Below are 21,887 nucleotides of genomic sequence, written 5' to 3'. Positions count from 1 at the left end.
GGTCAGAGAATGGCCACCCTGCTGGCCCCCCCAACCTCACGGCACGGCACGGCAAAAAAAAAAAAAAAATACAAAAAACCCACCTGAACAGAAACGGTATAAAGCTGAAATAAATGCATTAGTATTTTTTTTTATCAAGTCGTCTTATATTGTCATTTGCCCATATTCGCAACATGTTGGGCCACGCCCCCATCAACAGCGCAAGACACAAACCAACGTGCCTGCATTCTGACAGCGCTTCAATGGAGACTAGCAGCTAACCACTGGATACCACTGTAACTAACAGGTGAGTAAGTTGGTGATACTTGAAAGGATCATTGAAATGATAAGATCATAAAGTTATCTTCACACTCAATTTAATGTGTAAGAATGTGTCAACATTGAGGAATTGTGGCAGAGTGAGTTGAGTTAGGCTGCTGCTGTTATTTTTGCAAACTTGTAAGATTATCTCTGGCTAGCGAGCTAGCGCTAGCTAGTTAGCTTAAGTCCATTCCCAGGTGTCACTTAGTCATAGATAACACACTGTCGCTAGTTTACACTTGAAATTGAAATAAAAGCAGTCTATAGTTAATGTTGTGTAAAACTTTTCTTTAAAGATGACACAATGAAAAGGATAAGTGCCTCAGGGGGAGACAGGAAAATCCATGCTTATTTTGCCAGCACGCGTAGCTGAAGAATGGGACAGGGTCGGTCGGGTTATGGCAAACAAAAATTATTTTAAGGCTGGCCATATAATAAACATATATTTACTCAATCTGTAAAATGTTAAGGATTGCATGTTTAGTCTTAAAAAACAACTAAAGAACAACATGTAATTGGAAGTGGGTAGCACTTATGTTAAAAGCTGTACTAATGGGATTCTTTGGTGTTTAACAGACATTTCCAAGTCCAGGGGTGAAGCTCCAGCGCAACCTCCACTAAATTTCCCCAAGACACTCCAGGGAAACCGAAACAGGAGCTTCAATGGTGAGTGGTATGCAGTCCACCCCTGGTTAGAATACTCCATAAGTGAAGACTCTACCTCTAACAAACAAAAAAGACAATTATGTAAAATGATTTACATGGATCTACCTACACTCACTCACACACTCACTCACACACTCACACCCACACAAGCAAACAAAGAGTGCCCCTTGTAGACCTGGTTTGTCAGTGCTCTGTTTTCATTCAGCACCACAATCTGCTCTATTGTTCACTGTTTGTAGTGATACTGTTCAATGTACATTATACATATTGTTGATATTTTTTTTCTTTATGTATTATGGGACATGTGCATGTGATGTAATGTTTTTGCTTTTCTTTCTCTTTATATATACATATGTATATGTATATATTATCGCAAATTAATGGAATATTGCACTTAAAATGCTACAGTTTACCTAAATAAATTATCGCCTAAAATGACAATTCATATCGTGTCTGTCACTTGCACTAAAAACATCCCCGTCTCATGTTAAGGTCCCGAACCCCTTCACATAATCATGACACATCGCACTCGCACATTATCTAAGCACCCATTCCAATAACATATGATTATCAATAACACATCATTAGTGTCCATAAGAAGGTTCAATCCATTGTTTATGGCTAGATGAGCCGTTAGAAAACTGCTCCTCTGAGTAATGCAGTGTGTGAGTTTTAAAATAGTCGTTTTTGACAATCAAGTGCCACCCCAAATAAAAGACTGGCCAGAGCTGGCCCCCCCAGAAATAATGTCCTGGCTACGCCCCTGGTTGCAACTTTTCATTCGATCTCCCCTGCCCTTCAAACAGCCTTAGAATATCTTGAAATTCTGTAAACTATAATCATAGCTACAGATTATTGGCTGAAGATCATAGAGTTATATTGGTATATATGAAATGTAGAGGGAAACGTTCATTATTTGGATAAAATGTGTAAATATTTAAACATTCCTGATTTAGAATGTGCATAATCACTTTTTTACATTGCCTTAATAACATTCAACAGCACATTAAGCAGATACATAATCGATTAAACAGAGACATAATAGATTTTAAAGGTACAGTGCATTAAAAGACTCATCTGGATCATGCTCTTGTTAATTAGCATCATCCTCTGATTCTCTGATTCTGAACACAAGTTTACCTGATTTTTTTTCTTGCTATTCATTTTCGTAATGCTGTTCCTAATGCTGCTGCTGCTCCGCATACTGCTCCTGCCACTAATACTGCTTGTGCTCCTGCTACTAATAGTAATCCAACTTGTAACCCGTTAAACAGTGGTGGTTTCTTGTGTACCTTCCCCATGAAGACTTCAGCCATGCCATTATGTTTGTATTGTATCTCCCCCCTCTCTTCCTTTTCACTTTTTATTCTCTGCGCTTCCAATAACTTCTTCACCTCCCTGTCTATTTCTTCTTTTTACTTTCTATCTTCCTCTTCTCTTTCCCTCTCCTTCTTTTCTCTTATTTTTCTCTGTGCCTCCTTGTACATCTCATTGGTGTAGTTTGCTCCCCCATTCTCCTTCTCCATGGCCTCAATTTTCTCCTTTAGCTCTCTGACCCGGGTGCTGTTTTTACTCTTATTGTTGAAGATGTGATATCTACCCCCACAATCTTCAATAACAGATGAGAGTTCAGGATTTTTGCACAGAAAATCCTCCACTGGTTTCCCCTCCAGCACATCCCCATGAGTGAGGAGCACTATAGTTCTGTCTTCACTCTCATTGTAGAAGATGTGAAACCCCCAACATGCTGCTCATCCCACAAAACCCCTAGTTCCTTACAAATGTGGCCCAATTTAAAAGGGAAATAACCAGGCTTTCCAATGGTATAATATTTATTGCCAATAAGCATTGTTACAACAAAGAAATAATCTACCAAACAAAAATGTCCTTACTTTTTGTGCTATGTTTAGTTCCCTGTTTGGTTTTTTTAATCATGGAGCTGTGGTTATACATTTAATCCGGATCACCTGATAACGTAATGCTAATCTTAATCAAGGATGAAGGCTATTTTCTCATACATGATGCATCATATCTTTCTGAGCCGAGGTGGGGCCCCATGTTGTGCAGTAGGAGCCCTTTTTATCTGTTCTCCCCTGCCCTTCAGACAGCCTGAGTCTGCCACGGTCATCACCAATAACTTAGTGTTTGGCAACCTTTGTTATGTTCTATGTTTGCACTCAAAGAGCATACAAATACAAGATTTACACAACCACTACATGTGAGAATATCTTGAAATAATTATCTTGGCTGTCGACTATAACCATAGCTATCGAGTTATAATGGGATATATGAAATGTAGAGGGAGACAGTTCTTTATTTTGATAAAATGAGTAAATATTTAAACATTCCTGATTTGGAAAGTGTAGAACCTCTTCTTTACATTACATTACTATTAGCAGTAAATAAACACAATGAATATGTGCAGTACAAACAACAAGATTCCTACACATATCTATCAATGCACTCATAACTGTTACGAAGTGGAGGTGATGTGCATAACTCAAACGCACGACTCAGAACTCAGCAGTTGAATAAAGGGTAAACGTTGTACTTAGGAACACAGGTAGGCAGTCCAAAAGCAAGCAAACAAATGGGCATAGGGCATAGGCAGGAGAGTAGTAGAGTGCATTTAAAGACAGGGAGTTAAAAGATAAAAACATAAAATAAACTCAGATGCTCCCTCATCTGGATCTTGCTCTTGTTAATTAGCATTATCTTCATCTCCCCAAAAATTTCCCTATAACTCCTGTTGTTACTGCTCCTAATATTTGTACTGCTTCTGCTACTACTGCTGATCCTTCTGCTGCTCCCACTGCTGCTGCTGCTGCTCCTTTTACTGCTCCTACTACTGCTGGTACTGCTCCTGCTGCAGCTCCAATTCCACATGTTACTACTAACCCAACTGCTAACCCTAACAACTGTTTTTCTCTTATTTTTCTCTGTGCCTCCTGGTACATCTCATTGGTGTAGTTTGCTCCCCCATTCTCCTCCACCATGGCCTCAATTTTATCCTTTAGCTCTCTGACTTGAGTCCTGCCTTCACTCCTATTGTTGAAGACGTGATATCTACCCCCAAAATGTTCAATAAGTGATGAGAGAGCAGCACTTCTGCACAGAAAATCCTCCACTGTCCCCTCCAGCACATCCCCATGAGTGAAGAGCACTATAGTGTACCTCAGCGCCCCCTCACCAAAGTTCTCCTGGATCCACTGAACAGCATTCCTCTCCTCCTCTGTGAACCTGACACCTAATCTAATCACCAGCAGGAAGGCATGAGGCCCAGGGAGAGACATCTCAACACACTTCACTATCTCACGTTTCAGCTCTTCTAGAGGCTGTCCTATAGCAAATAATCCTGGTGTATCAATCACTGTAATTTCTCTACCGTTCACTAAAGTATGTTGATTACTGCATGTTTCAGTCACAGATTCAAATGAGTAATCCACTGTAAAAGCTTCCCTCCCCAGGATGGTGTTTCCTGAGGCACTCTTTCCAGAACCAGTTTTCCCCAGCAGCACGACATTTAGAGGAGACACTGTGGAGGAAACAGTCAAAACTCTTAACAATGTGAAATGAGCTGTAATTGTAGAAAAAGACAGGATCTACGTATATCTACAGGACCTCCTCCACATAAGTCATCAACACAAGAGGATTTTGGGTTACAGGGTAACAACATTTACTCTGCTTAAAGTTCTTAAGAACACGGAGATGCTGTCATGAGGAACACTATTCATGGTGTTACGACCGGCTCGTGGGGTCTAAACATAAAAAGGAGGAGGCAATTATTACGAAAAGTGACCTTTAAAGTAAAAGTTATTTACACACAAGGTAGTTCCAAGGCAAAAGTCTTGGGGGTTCAAAGATGCATGGATGCGTGAAGCAAGTATGTTGGTGAGTAGGAGTGTTTGCCAAAAAGTATGTGAGAGAGGAGCGGAAGCTGAAAGAGGCCGGTCACAAGACCTTGCAGTGCTTTCATACCCACGCCTGGCGTCAGGTGTGGATAATCACCGCTTATCACTTTCTGCTGCAGGCCCACAGCCTGCTGCCTCCATATGGCCAGTACAGGGACTGCAGGCGGGGTGTGCTGGGGCACAGGGGGTCGTAACAATGGTATAGTCTAATTTAATTTGGAATGGTATAACGGCAATGGAACATTTGTTAGGATCTTGTAGATCCAAAACCGTATTCCATTGTCATCTTCTATATATTTACATGATGCTTGATCCCAAGTAACTAAGCCTGGGAATGATAGAATATATCACTGTATTTTGGTATGAGGCAGCATGGCAGGCATTCATTCATCATGAAACCATGTAACACTGTAATGCCTTTTGTCCACAAGAAACACAAATGCGTCAGTATTGCGTCCACAAAAGTATAAAGAGTGTACATTCTGTCATGCACAGAACACAAAACGAATGATGTCTGTTGTGCTTTTCATTTTGGGTACAAAAGGATGAAGCACTTCTAACTTTGTGGACTAAAATTAAGTCATTTCATAGACAAAAGTAATTCTGTCAATGTAATAGATGTCTTAGGCCAACATATTTCCATACTTACTTTTGTGGCATGAAAAGTAGAATGGGGTCTACTATGATCTTTCCGTGCCATTTAATATTCATGTTGTATATAGTGGTATGGTTTTGCCATATTACTGAAAGTAACAAAGTAACAAAATAAATATACTCACTGGTGAGAGATGTTGTAATGCTGTTTCTCCGTGTTCCTAAGAGATCAGAGTACAACAATGAATGTTACTTAGAAACGCATGCTGACCGATGTTGTCACGACTTCGGGCAACCATTTGGCACATTGGCGGCCTCTGGTGGCCAAAGGACATCATGGACTTATTTGTGTCCACATGTGCCTTTGTTGTCTTTGTGTGCCCTCACCTGTTCCCCATTGTGATTTGTGTTCTCACCTGTTCCCCATTGTGTGCTCTCACCTGTCTGGCGTTTTTTGTGATTGTCACTTCTCTCTATTAGCCAGGGTATAAATACCTGGCTAATCTCTGTGGCCCTCATCGGGTCGTTAGTGTTTTCCTTGCTATGCCTAGCGATGCCTAGCGCGAGTTTAAGGTTCGTTCACTGTGCAGTTCTCGTACTGCTTTTTGTTGCGTTGCTCTCAAGCATCGCCTCTCGCTGCTAGGGCGTAGTTCCGCTCATAGCTACACTTTTAGTAGCTGCTTTAGTTTATGGCCTTTTGCCCTCGTTTCGTATCTCCTGTGTTTTTGGATTTTCCACTGCTTTCCTGTGTTTTGGATTACCACTGTTTTGCAATAAACCATCCTTTTCAACATCCTGCAACTGGGTCCTCTCATTAGCACACTGGGCTAAGCGCTGGTTCCCCACATCCAGCATCTCGGGTCCAATCCCCGAGAAAAGCCTGACAGATGTAAAAAAAAATACTTACATTTTTTTTTGATAAATACAATATGTTTTGATTTTGCAGAAACAAAAATGTATAGAATGATGCCATAAGCCTGGCCAAACACAAGTTATTTATCTCCTCTTGACGATCAGATGAAGTGCCTTTACCAAGTCACTGAACTGTCAAAGAAAGCACTAAATGCAAACAGCTGCAACACACACGCACACAGACAAACACACACACGCACATTGCATGGTGGCGCAAAGAGATCACTAATGGAAAACAGTTTAATATAAGTAAAGTTAATGTAATTATAATATATATCATAAATAATATTGAAAATGATGACAGTGTTTCTGAATTGATCAAATGTGAATTAAGTCGACCAATTATATGCATTATGAAGTTATACATCATTTCTTTTTTTACAAAGAGCCAGAATTCATGTTTTCCAAATAGTTTGCCAAATAATGTGTATATGGTTGTAATTTTCAATTCAATTTCAATTCAAAGGTTAAATAACATTGGACTGAGTGTGTAGAATCTCAGATTAAAGGAGGTGTTTATCAATAGCACATTAGTGTGTCATTCCATGTCAAAGTGCCTAAAGGTCCGGACAAGACTTCCGCAGTTCCAACAATCTTCAACAATTACGGCGATAATGACGTGTCAAGTTGGATTTTCATGCAATCTGATTTTTTTTTTCAGATTTCAAATGTACCCTCATAGTAGGAATTCCTAACCTATCATACCCTTGAATCAAGTATCTTCATTGATTATATATTTATTTTTTAACTGTGTAGGAGCCATTTCTCAGTTGTTTATTAAAGGTGTTTATCTGTCCTTCACATGACCATATGCTATCAAAATGAATTTGAGGATGGTACCAAAACTAGTTTCCTATAAAGCCATATCTCAAAAAGTGTCAAATTGTTTCATAGTGTTACTTTAATGTTATTCTAATGCTTGCTTTTGTTTCTATTTTTGGATAATTTGTGCCCTCTACAGGTCAAAAGGCCATTAAGTAGGATAGCGACCTGTTGGAGGTGCGGCTGACTCGGAGCACACAGCTTTTGACCTTGCTTGCTTGCTTGCTTGTCTAGAATATAGGCTTGCCTAGGCTATAGGAATCACTGTTCTTTAAGCTTCCTGCCTTGATTAATTAATTTATTTACAAAACTACAAGTTGTAACATGCACATAAGGTCTTTGGTCTGATACCCACCGTGAGTCAGCAGGTTACATCATGAATTAAATAAAATTAAGATAAATTCTAAATAAAAATGTACTCACTGTTGGGAGGTTGAGAAAGGCTTCTGCTTCGTGTTCCTAAGAGATCAGCAAAGTACAACAATGAATGTTACTTAGAAAAAAAAATACTTGATAATTAGAATATGTTTGGATTTTAACACACGCACACAGACACAGATTGAATGGTGGTGCAAAGAGATCACTAATGGAAAACAGTTTAATATTAGTAAAGTAAATGTAACTATAATATATAAGTTATGTAATAAATAATGATGAAAAGGATGTTTCTTTTACTAAAAGCCAGAATTCATATTTTCCAAATAATTTTCCAAATAATGTGTATGATTGTAATTTTCTATTCAATTTCATTTCAAAGGTTAAATGAAATTCGACTGAGTGGAATCTCAGATTAGAGGAGGTATTTATCAGTAGCAACAAATCTTCAGCAAATACAACGATACTGACGTGTGAAATTGGGTTTGAATGTTACTTCTTTTTCAGATTTCAATATACCACCGTAGCAGGAATTGCTCAATGTTTGTATGCATTGTATTAAATATTTTCATTTTTGTTTAAAACATATTTTAACTACAATCTTTATGTGACCAAAGATCAAAATTCCACACCTGCAAAAACCATGAGCTAATTCTCAGCCTGTGAGGGACTAAGGAGACCACCCCACGTGTTGGGATGGGGGCTAACTGGAGTAGGTTGTGAAGGCGGGAAAAAAGGTGCAAGCGAAATATAAAATTTATAATAATTTATGTACCAGGGGATCACTCCCAAAGACCCAAACATGTAAACCAACGAAAAATAAATAAAAATTCAAAAGTGCTCAAAACTAGCAACACAGTCTATGCAGTATTTACTTCTCTGAAAGCCCCCCCCCCCCCCCCCCCCCCATAAAGGAATGAGGCACCCTTTAAATAATCCCGCCCTTTGAGCTAAATTGGTCCAATCAGCCCTAGTTGGACCCAACCATTGAAGTGGGGGAGCCCTCCACACATAAGTCACATAGACAACACAATAAATGGCATTAACATATACATTACACCACCACCAAGTTAAGCCAATGCACCCATTACACACATTATGCACACAACACGTATTATTAACATACATGCATAACAAACTGAATTCCCGGCTCCCTCCCCTGTGGGACGTGGAGAAATACTGCTCCTCAGCGGGGCGCACTACCGCATACGACCAGCAGGACGGGATTGATGAGTGAAGAAGTATGTGTGAAGTAATCAGGGTTTTATATGGGAACAGGGAGTAAACGGGGCATGACATAGTGGGTACCACACTACATACCATGGATGGTGAGCATCATAACAGTGACAGTGAACAGTGACCATTGTTTTTAAAGTGTTTTCTGTGATACCGCGGGGAAAACCACGTTACAACCATGTAATGGCATCAGCACCTGAACTCACACCAACCCTCACTTAGTTCAAATGTCCATAGCAGTATGGAAAGGGTGGTTAACTGAATATGTGGACATGAATTATCCAGTCTATGGACGGACATATGAGCATGTGTGTGCCCGAGTGTCCATTCTGGCAGGAGTGTGAAGCGGTGAGAAGGGGGGATTTCACCTTTGACTTTTACAGCCTTTGACTCAGTTTTTACAATTTCATCAAATATGTTTTGCAAAACATTACACACAAAGTTCACTTTCTAAGACACAGTGAACCAACCTTAAACACTTGTGTGCCTTTTCAGGCACTGACCTTCAAAATGCAAGACAGATACCAGTTCATAAGGAGGACATAGTAGTTGTGATGTTGATGTGTTGCTACGGTCACAGGGTCTCTTTTTATATAATCGTGTAAAAAGGGTCAGGTGTTTTTCTATACTTCTTACATAGCCTATTATAAAATATTGTGTATGATGTGTTTCCATACTGAACACTTTGAAATGCTGTTTTGGTAATACACTGGACTGTAAACCATATGTGCTGCAGTACTGTTCCAGCCCTGGCGCACAGTATTTTGCATTTGTGTAACAATAGAACATGTCTGTGTATAACTAAAATAAAAAAACAACAGTAAAAAGACTTTACACATATATTGCAAGTTAGAGCTGTGGTAAAGGTCATTTTTCTTACGGTTCTTGGGTGGCTGAGCTCTACTCTTCTCCACTTGTCCAGTAGTTCCGGTCTCCAGCTCTCTATATAAAACCACACAAAGGTGGAAGAAATGGTTGAGAGAACAAGACCATTAAGGCTTCACAGTGGTCAAGAGTGCCTGTATTCCAGTATCATGGATAGAGAGTAAGTCAAGTCCAGTCCTCTGCCAGCGCCTGGTTTCCCTGGTGCAAAGAGGCCAAGCGTGAAGCAAGTGTATTTGCTAGTTTCAGACTGACACAGTTGTCATTGCTCCAACATTATTTGAGTAGCAAAATAAACTTAAGCCCATCTGAGCGCCCACTGGCTTGTTTGTCTTAAAATGAGGTTTGTTGAGACACGTTGGCACATTGTCATCTTGAGGCAGTGGGAAGCAATAGCGTGATTGACCAACAAAAACGTAGTCTGAAGTTGCACATTATTTCACTGTTATTTTAAAGGCACGTTATAAAGATAGTAGCCTAATATGCATATACATAGGCGGGTGCACAACATAGACACTTTGTTACACATAAAGGGACGCCTAACAGCGCGCAAATTAAAAAAAATTACAATATGACACATTATTACTGAGTATACCAGAGTTCTTAATGAAAACTGCATGTACAAATTGTCAAATCATTGTTGACAGAGCTGCAAAATATTTACAATGTTCTAGTTACAATGCCATCCTGCAGACTCCCTCTCTCCACCTGCTGGGTCATCCTCCTCCTCTCCTCCCTCAATCACTTACACATCTATCTATCTACCTATCTCTGGTAAGTTTCAGCATCTGACAACCTATCTATCTATCTATCTATATATCTATACATCTATCTATATAACTAAAATAAACCTATCTATCTAAAATAAGGCAGGTTTCAGCGTCTGATAAAAGGGGCTAAAAAGCTAAAAAGATACCAAGTAAGAATGCTTCCATATTTTTGATCCTCCTGAACCAATATAGCAATCTTGTGTTGTGATATTCTGCTTTCCTGTGTAGACTATTTCCTTCATATCACCATTTGCATAATTGGCCTTACAAGAATGTAGTTGTCCTGACAAGATGGCACCTTCTAAATAAATGCACCCACAGCCTTTCAATGGTGAGTCTTTCTTGCTGGCAAGGGTTCCTTTCTGTGTTTGGTGATTAATATTACTGAGACGCTATTTAAACCCTAAGGATGCACCTTGGGTGTGACCATCCTGTCATCTGATGCTATGATAAGAACTCCCATTTTCACTCACATGAATACTAAACCTGTTTAACCTGTATGCATGAAGCATGAAGGCCGTTACACAGAGCCAAAGTAAGCATCTTTTCTGAGACTGTAGCCCTCACTGCAACCTGTTGTGACTGTGTTAGTTTGGTCGTGGTATTTGTTTAAGATAGGTGTGTGTGCTTTACTTGTTTCAAGCAAATGTTTGGCCATGGGGTTCCTGTTGCTTGGGGAAAACCACATGCTTAACCTGTTTAACCTGTATGCATGAAGCATGAAGGCCGTTACACAGAGCCAAAGTAAGCATCTTTTCTGAGACTGTAGCCCTCACTGCAACCTGTTGTGACTGTGTTAGTTTGGTCGTGGTATTTGTTTAAGATAGGTGTGTGTGCTTTACTTGTTTCAAGCAAATGTTTGGCCATGGGGTTCCTGTTGCTTGGGGAAAACCACATGCTTGCATGTATATTCTCTATACTTGGGCGACAGTGGTACAGGAGGTAGAGAAGGTGTTTAGTAATCAGAAGGTTGTTCTGTTGTTCAGTTCAATTCCCTGTCGAAGCATCCTTGAGCAAGACACTGAACCCCTAATTGCTCCTGATGTGCAGTGTGCCATCAGTGTAAATGTAAAAATGTGTATACATCCTTTTAAGTCGCTTTGGATAAAAGCATCTGCTAAATGTAAATGTAAATATGTTTAATCTTTCTGAAGGGTTCAGTAAAACACTACACAGTCAGTGTAGTGGACAGATGTACTTTAAAATGACATATTATAATAGAATTGTGTCTGTATAGGATGTTAAGGTTTTCCTGTGACTACGATACATTTCTGGTGTTGGGGTGAGAAATATTGTTTGTGTATTTTGAGGTTTTATATAAATCATTTATTTGTATGAGTTGATACTGTTCTTTGAGCCTGTCGGTTCACCTTTAGTCACTGTCACACTAATGCACTTGTTCCTTTGGCTAAACTGGTAGAGTGAGATGCGAGTGAGTGAGAAAAGACAAAAGGAACAGAGTGCACAGCTAAGGGTGATTCTATGGAAACTCCAATGGAACATTATCTGTCATAACATCACAATTATTTCCTGTAAACCGCTTGTTGGTTTTAAAATGAGGTGTGGTCAGGCACGTTGGCGCATTGCTTTTTTGATGCAGCAGGAAGCAATTTCTTGTTGGTCAATTTTTGTTGGTCAATGGTTAATTGCACAATATTTCACTCTTACTTTAAAGGCACATTATAAAGATAGTAGCCTACTATGGGCCTACATAGGCAGGTGCAAAACACACTCTGTTATACATACAGGGTCACTTAACAGCGTGCAAATTAAAATAAAAACATTACAAATGTAAATATTACAATATGACTATTGAGTATACCAGAGTTCTTAATGGAAACTGCATGTCCAATCTAGCATCGTCAAATCATTGTTGACAGAGCTGCAAAATGTCAGGTCACCTTTGGTCACTGTCACACTAATGCACTTGCAACAAATCTTGGTTGCATTATGTGCCAGTAAACCCCTTCCAATATATGTATTGAAGAACATGACAGAAAAATCAGTATGGATGAAAAACTAGTTTAGCCTGTGTGTGCATTGTGTCTTTTAATCATTTGGGACTTATCTTGCACCTGGTGCAAAGCAGTGCAAGAGTGAAGCGAGTATCTTCGCTAGTTTCAGACTGACACAGTGGTCATTTCCTTGTCCGGCGCCAACATTATTTGAATAGCAAATACAGGTGTGCCCATCTGAGCACTCACGCCCTTGTTGGTCTTAAAATTAGGTTTGTTCAGACACGTTGGCAGTTGGCACATATATTCAGGCAGCAGACAGCAATTGCATGATTGACCAACACAAACTTAGTCTGAAGTTATTTGCACATTATTTCAGTGTTTTTTTTATTTTAAAGGCACATAATAAAGATAGTAGCCTAATATGCACCAACATAGGCGGGTGCACAATGTGTAAACACTCTGTTACACATACAAGGACGCCTAACAGAGCGCAAATTAAAATTAAAGATTAAAAAATTAAAATATTACAATATGACAGATTATTACTGGGTATACCAGAGTTCTCAATGAAAACTGCATGTCCAAACTAGCATCGCCAAATCATTGTTGACAGAGCTGCAAAATATTTACAAAGTTCTTGTTACAATGCTAAAAACAAAGTTGTGAATATCCTTAAATTCGTTGTTGTGGATATGCTGAAGTGACGGTATTACAGCAAATGAATGTGGCGCAGATTGTTACTGGAAAAACTGAATGACAAAACTTACCACTCAGAAGCGTTAATTTCCAATCTCTGAGCAACTGGCTGTTCTTCTGTTTCCTCTTCTGGTGAAAGCTCAAACATGCACAGTTAGATGCCCAAAACGGTCAATGGTTCAACTCTCACAGTACTTGGCATTTATTTCTACAGGTTACTGTCTGTGTGAGCAATCACGGTGCCTCGCAGTAAATCAGCCAATCAGAGCAGAGCTCATCATCAGTGGTTGGGCAGTTGTTATATAAGTTAGGTTAGGTTGTTGGCTATGAGTACTTGCATGTGATAGTGAGAGGATTGGCCACTGTGGGTACTTATGGTACTTAAGTAGGTACTTCATGTTTGTTTGTTTGCTGCCTAAATATCCCTTTAAATAAAACAATACCCCCACCCACCCCCCTTATACATCCAGAATACCTATTACGCGACTATAGAGAAACATGCAGATCACCATAAAATCTCACTGATTGACCTAAAATTGGAAAGAGATAACCTTTTGGTGTTTTCATGGCTTAATATTACATAGTACATGTTGTTGTTATCTATAACATTTGGAATGAAAAACTATTTCTGTTATCAAGAATAGTAACAATGTTTGTAAAATGTAGATATTTCTTATATATTTTATACAATTAAAACAGCCTGGGGTCAAATTGACTCCAAACAACACCTATGCGTAAAGCATGTGTACAGGACATTGAAAACATATCATCATGTTAATTTTGTGTTTACCCAGTTGTCCCCATTAAATTAGGAAAAGTAATTAAATATGAAGCAAAAAAAATGATGTCAATCATTTATTTAGAGACGTTAACATTGAATGGGCCCAAATTGACCCCAAAGATAATAGGAGGGTTAAGTCATAGTATCATTTGGATAATTGGCCTAAGTTACAAGAATGTAGTTGCCCTGACAAGACGGCACCTTCGAAATGAATTATCCCATAGCCTTCCAATGGTGAGTCTTCTTGCTGACAAGGGATCCTTTCTGTGTTTGGTGATTATATTTATTATTATTGTCACCAACTATGGATCAAGATACTGTTGTTCCACATGGGAGAGTGAGCCTGTCAAGTCAGCTTTGGTCACTGTCACACTAATGCACTTGTTCCTTTGGCTGACAAAAACAGAAATACTTTGCATGTCACATGGAAATGCAAATGGGATGTTATCACACTTATTTCCTGTAAACTGCTCCTCTTCATAGAAAGAGAAGGTGGACACACATGTTAGCATTGAAGAACATGAGAGCAAATGTAAGATAATGTGAAAAACGTGTTGCCTGGGTTGCATTGCCTCTTTTAATCTGGTGCAAAGCGGCGCAAGCGCGGAGTGAGTGTCTGCTTGTTTCAGACTGACACAGTTGTCATTTCCTTGTTCAGCGCCCACATTGTTTAAATAGCAAATACAGGTGTGCCCATTGTAAGAGTTTTTCACTCTTGCGTGTTGGTTTAGAGAGGAACCACCATACGAAGCATTTGGTTGTTACAAGATACGTTTTTACTGGCAAATAGCAACACAAATACAGCAGTGTATAGTACAGTCAAGTACATTGAAAGCTGGAGAACGCGCGTTCTGCCAGCTTCAGAAATTGTTCAGTCTTTTAAGGCCCAGCCCAGTGATGTATCCATGTTGTCACTCTGGGTCCACGAGGTACCCACAAGGTACCCATGAGCTGACCACGAGCTGGTGGCATGATCATCTCGTCCAATCCAGGTTCAGTAATAACACATGATTTCTTGTAAATGCTAGCCTTGTCCATTATCAGAACTTCTTGCTGTCAACAATGTTTCTCTTGAAACTTAGTTTCAACTCCCTTTAGCACAGTGCATTCGGCCCATGCTTGACTTCGCTGACTGTCTCTGACTGACTGCTCTTCTTTAGGCTCTGGTCTCTGTAAAAGGCCTAGAGACAAATTGTATTGTTATGGCGCTTATACAAATACAATTTGTACTGAACTGAATTTATCTTACACCATCTGAGCGCCCATGGGCTTGTTGGTCTTAAAATTAGGCTTGTTCAGACACGTTGGCACATTGCCACCTTGAGGCAGCAAAAAGCAATTGACAAACGTTATTATTTAATTATTTCACTGTTATTTTAAAGGAATATTATAAAGATAGTAGCGTAATATAGATACATAGGCGGGTGCACAATGCGTAGACAATCTGTTTCACGTACAGGGATGCTTAACAGCGAACACATATGCAAAAGATTACAAATAAAAATGTTACAATATGAAAGAATATTACTGTACATCAAGATATTTTAAAGTCAGGGAGCTTTGGTGGAATCCTGCTGTTGCCGTAGATGGTCATCTGTTTCCTCTTTCTTGCTACTGGGCAAATCTGCTGTTATAGTAGCAGTCCTGCCAGAGGTCGTAGTTGTGTGTGTGCATTAGTATGTGTGTGTGTTTATTAATACTGTATGTGTGAGTGTATTTCTATGTGTGTGTGTGTGTGTGTGTGTGTCTGAACATTAGTATGTGTGTGTGTGTGTATTTGTACGTGTGTCTGTCTGTGTATTTGTATGTGTGTGTGTGTATTTCTATGTGTGTGTGTGTGTGTGTGTGTGTGTGTGGTGTGTGTGTGTGTGTGTGTGTGTGTGTGTGTGTGTCTATGCATTAGTATGTGTGTATGTATTTATATGTGTGTGCATTAGTATGTATGTGTGTGTGTGTGTGTGTGTGTGTGTGTTTGTGTATGTGTGTCTGAGTGTGCCTGCATTACCACAGGTATCCACCAGAGAAACAGATTAGTGAAATCTGGTCGGCCTAGATGGACAGGCAGCCATGTTGTCATTTGTTTACAGGCTTCACTTGTAGCTCATAATCAATTTTATATATATTTTATATGTATCTGTGTTTACCTCATTTGTTATAGTATGGCATGTTATGGCAAAATACCTCTAATCATTTTCATCTGAAAGTAGATTATTTAGTTTCATACAGCACAGCTGCACACTGAGTGAACTACACATTTGCCAAATGCAGTCATGAATTGTACATGATTCTTTCTTTTAAATTGTCCCCCCTTTGGGAATGCCTCTGTTGACATTTATTAGACATTAGAAATATTCATGATATGTAACCTACTGCTCCTTGGTTTGTTACAGCAGTAAATCAGTGTCACAAATGATATGAAATCAGATGCCAATAGTGCCTTGTGACTGGTGTTGTCATGGTGATATGTCAAGCTGTAATGAATGAATGAAAAGAGGGTAACTGAACTGCACCACTAGTGTCAGTGTGACATATTTCAATATTTTGTCATTTATATTCCATCATACGACAATCAGTTTTGTTTATTTGTTTTTTTGTTTGTAACTGAGCCAGAAGTTAAACTCCAAGTGAAGTCCATGACCCCACTTGTCATGGCCTCCTGTTCCCATGGAATCCCTCTCTCCAGTAACCTACAGGCGCCACCTAGTGGTGAACTGCCAATATACCCATTCACATCTCCCATATCCCTTTTCTTACACGGCCCCACCTCACACCTTCATCTAAGACCCCCAGACACATCTTCATCTCTTCACATATGCTTTGTTGTCCACATCCTCTCCCCCAGAGAGAGAGTGACACATTTGCATCAAGTACACTCATACATCTGAGACCACACACTAAATTAACGCAATAACTCATGCAAGCATGGGAGAGAACTTTAGAGAGGCCTGAAGGTGTAGTGCTGACCTACTGTGAGGTTAAGTGTGTATCTAGCTGTGTGGACACTGTTTGCCTTGTGTTATGCCTTGTTTTGTGCCGCTAGTGTATGTACTTAGTTTCTGGGCCTAGTTTGGGGCCTAGCTTGTGCCCTGAGTGTGCCGGTATTTGGCCTAAATGGGCCAAGCAGGTGCCTTGGCTGCCTAGTGACCTGAGTTACTGTAAGTACTGTTTGTATTTTGATTTCTTTGTTCATTGTGTGGGCATTGTGGGGTCAACCTAGAGGCCCTTGTAAATAAATGTATATATTTTTATATGAAAATCCAAATCTCCTGCACGTCTCCTGCACGTTCTTCCCCATCCCCAGACCTGTGCTCTTGCTACGCCAGTAGTTCTAGTATTCAGTTTCATTGTGTATCCATTTACACTGCTGAGTGACTCATTGCATAGTGACTCATCAAGATCAGGAGATAAAGATACATTTGAAGACAAAGATAAAACAGCTATGAAAGGTCAGAGCTGGGATTTTTATTTTGTTGCAAAGTTCAATGCATAGCTGTGTTTTAGAATGTAATTATGAGGGTAGAAGTGCTATTGTTGTGTCAGTGGCAATGATGATTTAACATGAATATTATTCATGCTTTCAGATATATGCTTTCATCTATTCATTTTCATGCAGAGACAAGATGGTTGTTTGAAATGTACCATGGCATTTGTGTATACTTGAGCCATATTTCTGATTAAAATGTACTTTAGGTTAAGGTAGGTCATTGGTAAAGATCATGTTTACTGTGACTTGGTGTTACAGATGCGTGGATGAGTGAAAGGGGCTCCTTTGTGAACTCAGATAAGTCCTTGATGAACAAGTAGAACATTTTCAGACAGATGTATTATTACTAATCATCATATTGCCATGTCAAGCTGAAAAAGCCTACTGATGTGAGAAATGGGTTGGCACAGCTGCAGGTCATCTATCAGTCTCAGGAGAAGGTAGTGGGTGGTGGGTGAGCAGACTCTCCTGTGGGCTATTGAGCTACACATGATCAAGTGTAAAAAGCCTATTGGTATTATAAATGGGTTGGCACTACTGCAGGTCATCAAGCAGTCTAAAGAGAAGAAAGTTGGTGAGCAGACTCTGCTGTTGGCTGTTTGAAGTCAGCCTCTAGAGGACATGAGGGCAGCAGGAGGCAGAGCAGGAGAAGCAGGAGATGCTGTCCGTGAGCACAGAGGCCAGCTGAGCAGGAGGCTGTTTGGAACCAAAACGCCTATTAGTTCTCCTTTAAGCGCCATGCTGCTGTTTCATTGGATGTGTCCTGTCCCTTTCTGCTCTACTGGACAGAGAGGAAGGCAGGAACATGCCAGCAGGAAGCTCAAGCTGAAGACGGTGGAGAAGGCCTCCCAGCAGACCTGAGGAAGCAGGAGCAGACACTGGCAGAGTTGTCTAACCCCTCACCCCACTTTTCTCTCTCTCCTCTGCTGTATCTCAGACACTGGATGAGACGACCCAATGAAGAACAACTGGGATGATTTCACTAGCCTCATCCTCAAGGCGAGCACCAACTATTGGAAGTGTGTTACTTGAAACCCAATACATCTTTCTTTTACTGCTATTTATACAAGCCTTTGGACCTATAAACAGTCACCACTGAACCATGAAAATTAAAAAATACTTATTTGTATTTATTTATCTAGTATCTTATCTCTGCATATCTAATCACATATTCATTTCTTTTTTTCTTGATTAATGTCATGTGTGGCCTGTCCTATAGTCCATTCTGCAATGCGTTTACTATCTAGCTATCGATAGCTAGTATAACTTAGCTAGCTATCGATAGGTAGTATAACTTAGCTATGCTACCTCATAGTTAGCTAACGTTAGCCAGCTAAAAGTTTTGTAACTCATTTGCCAAGCCAAACGGGAGGTTTCAATCAAAAATGACTAGCTAGTTATCCAAGCTGACACAACCTATACACTCGACTGCCCCTTTGAAGTTAACTTAACGTTGGCTAATATATTCTAATAACTAGTTAACATTAGCTAATTATCATTGACAGTTACTAGCTAATTTACCTTGGCATAAATGTCAGGGTTGTCTTGTGCGCTTTCAGGTGCCTGTCTAGTTCAGTCTGTCTTGTGTCCCCTGTCGGTTTGTAACTTGAATGTTAGTCTTCAGTCCTGTTAAGTTAATATGGTGAGAGACTCTGTCTTTGTGGTGCTTTTGGAATACTGAGTTTTTACCCGGATCTTCTGTGTTTTTGTGAATAAATCCTAAGTTTGTCTACATCTGGTCTGCGATTGGGTCCTTTTCCAGCTGAGGCCTAACACTATGTTTAGAGCATAATATTTCTTTTTTTTTCTTTTATGGAAGTATGGAACACAATTTTTTATGACCTAGCAGGTGGAGAGAGGGAGTCTGTAGGATGGCTGGTGGAGAACAGTAGAGAGAGGTGCAGCAGGAGCAGCGTCTTCCATAGCCCCTTTAGACCGTAAAACATATTGGATGACTCAAACGCAATTTTCTCCTTCAAAATGAAACACTTCAAAATTAAACACAAATAGATAAGTTTCACAAATTTCAGTACCTTTTCCCATTTTCAAAAACACTGTGTTGCCTTTTTCATTTTCAGTGCTAGAATGTACAAAATATAAAAATTGTTTGTCTGAAAAAGGTGATTACAGCAATCTGAAATGTATTTCAGTAGTCAACATATAAATGCTAGGCCAGGGCTGTAACAGTACTGCAGCACATACGGTTTACAGTCCAGTGTATTACCAAAACAGCATTTCAGATTGTTCAGTATGGAAACACATCATACACAGTATTTTATAGTGGGCTATGTAAGAAGTATAGAAAAACAAACTGGACCCTTTGACATGATTATATAAAAAGAGACTGTGTGATCGTATCCAGCCTCCTATTGAAGTCCCGTAACAGTAACACATCAACATCACAAATAAGAGTCTTTGAATCTTTGATAAAATGGCAAAGTTGTTTTCTTTGTTCAAGTTAGCTGATAGTAAGTAAGAGAACTCGGGAAGGCGGCTTAGAGAAAGAATCTGTTTATTCCAACAAAGTTTAGCCTCAGAATTTCTAATGCACAACACAGTAATCTCAGATCGTAAAGTTACAAGTCACAGGAATACTCTTTGTCGTTGTCTTCCGCTGTCGTTCACCGCTGTCTTCTTTCTCAGCCATCTTCCTTTGGTAACATTATTTTTTGGGGGGCATGTCAGGGATAAATGTATCACTCTTTCCGTGGGAGAAGAGAATGTAGACAATAGGTCTACTTGAGTGTAGTTGGATAGTTGTAAAGGTGTAAGGAAATACAGCATAAGGAAAGGGTGTAGGTATGTCTGGGGGTGTTAGATCAAGGTGTGATGTGGGGCGTGTATGGAAAGGGATATGGGAGGTGTGAATGACAGGCAGGTGGGGTCTAGATGATCATGGCCATCTAAACACTAATATGCCTTATTATATATCAGTGAGCTTTGCTAATATGCCTGACCATGGCCATCTAAAAACCCGATTCCAACCATCTTTCCGTGGCTGTAGCTCACTCACTTATCCCAAAGGCTGAGAATTAGCTTATGGTTTTGCATGTGCAGAATTTAGCGCTTTGAGTGACGGGTTTTCAGAAATGTCAAGATTGCAGTTAAAAAAAGTTAATACTTTATATAATGCATACAAACATTTAGGAATTAATCTGCCAGGCCATAACTTCATTCTATACATTTTAGTTTCTGCAAAATCAAAACGTATTCTAATTCTAAGTATTTTTTTTAAATCAGTCAGCATGCATTTCTAAGTTACATTCATTGTTGTGTCGATAGCCTTGTCAGTGCTGGCAGATGTACGATAATTATCCTCTAAATACGATCATTCTGAGCCTTTGGTAAACTTTGTCGCGGGAGGAGGGGGCGCGGTCATCTGCATGTTTGTATTTGAAAAAGCTGTCAAAACTTCGTTGCCGGGGAGGGGGCGGGGTCATCTGCATGTTTGCATTTGAAAAAGCTGTCAAAACTTGGCAGGGGGCGGGGTCCGGCATGCTATACACTACCCCGCCACCTCCCCCGCGACAAAGTGTCCTCTTTTTCACAAACTCAAATCTGGTCACCCCATTCTATGTTCATGTTCATATTCATAACCAGTACCGGACCTTCTAATTCTATCTTCTTCAGAGCTATACTCGGATGGATAGAAGTCTTTGCAGACAAACTCTGAGTCCATATCAGTTGGAGCATCGTCAGGAGAAGCATTAGCATCACTAGCTGTGGGTGGAGGTGGAGTAGCATTAGCATCACTACCTGTAGGGGGAGGTAGAATAGCATTAGCATCACTACCTGTAGGGGGTGGTGGAATAGCATTAGCATCACTACCTGTAGGGGGAGGTGGAATAGCATTAGTGTCACTAGCTGACATACTCCCTCCCCCAACCCTTTGGTTATCTGGGAATTCCCCAGACAGAGGTCACAACTAGGCTAGTCAAATGATACAATATGGCAGGTACTTTGGATTGCAATGAAACCATGGTCAGACTGCCGCCCATATTGCAAGGATCAATTCAGTGTCATACATGCTACATTCTTATGCATTTGCAAATAACTTCACACATAATCACTGTGACTTGTGTGTTTGGACTTTAGCACTCACCTCTGCTTCCCTTTGTTGCCATCACGTGGTGATTAGAGTCACAACAAGCTTCAGTTGTAATCTGTGTGGGATGCACTCCAGATGCTTTCGGTTTATTTTTTCTGCAATCACATTAGAATAAACAAAAGGCTAGGGTATGAATATGACCCAGTAGGTATTAGGCAAAGGCTCCCCCTTTGCATGAGGCTATATTCCTGGGTCTCCAGTTCCTGCTCCTAAGCCCCTTGAATCCCTAGGAGTCACCACTCTGGGGAACCCACTAGGCGATTAGAAGGTCAAGCACATCATAACACTGGATCCAGACCTGACTAGAAATGTCAACATTTAACTAGCTAATGTTTGAAAGCTTAAGATCTTATTGGCTCAATTTCATTTCACAAGTCTTTTCTTTGGGGCAA

The 21,887-nt window shown here is 40.0% G+C and overlaps 1 protein-coding gene across 1 annotated transcript; it reads right to left on the bottom strand.

The window, feature by feature from the left end:
- Positions 1-1,017: 1,017 nt before the first annotated feature.
- Positions 1,018-21,511, bottom strand: LOC122129051 (GTPase IMAP family member 9-like). The gene is made up of 6 exons (XM_042704071.1): positions 21,490-21,511; positions 20,991-21,215; positions 4,945-5,034; positions 3,877-4,501; positions 2,442-2,562; positions 1,018-1,023 (listed from the first exon to the last, which is right to left on the bottom strand). The coding sequence occupies exons 1-6, from the start codon at positions 21,509-21,511 to the stop codon at positions 1,018-1,020; spliced, it is 1,089 nt and encodes a 362-aa protein (XP_042560005.1).
- Positions 21,512-21,887: the final 376 nt, after the last annotated feature.

This window comes from Clupea harengus, unplaced genomic scaffold (assembly GCF_900700415.2).
Source record: "Clupea harengus unplaced genomic scaffold, Ch_v2.0.2, whole genome shotgun sequence".
NCBI classification, from domain to species: Eukaryota; Metazoa; Chordata; class Actinopteri; order Clupeiformes; family Clupeidae; genus Clupea; species Clupea harengus.
This window is presented reverse-complemented; position numbering and strand designations above follow the sequence as displayed.

Excerpts from the sequence above, each read along its gene's own strand:
- LOC122129051 (XM_042704071.1), bottom strand. The coding sequence starts at position 21,511 with ATGGCAACAAAGGGAAGCAGAG. Across the intron at positions 4,502-4,944 it reads ACACCTGACGCCAGGCGTGG|TGTCTCCTCTAAATGTCGTG; the intron begins GTATGAAAGCAC and ends TTTCCTCCACAG. Across the intron at positions 2,563-3,876 it reads AGAGAAAAACAGTTGTTAGG|ATATCACATCTTCAACAATA; the intron begins GTTAGCAGTTGG and ends TTGTGGGGGTAG.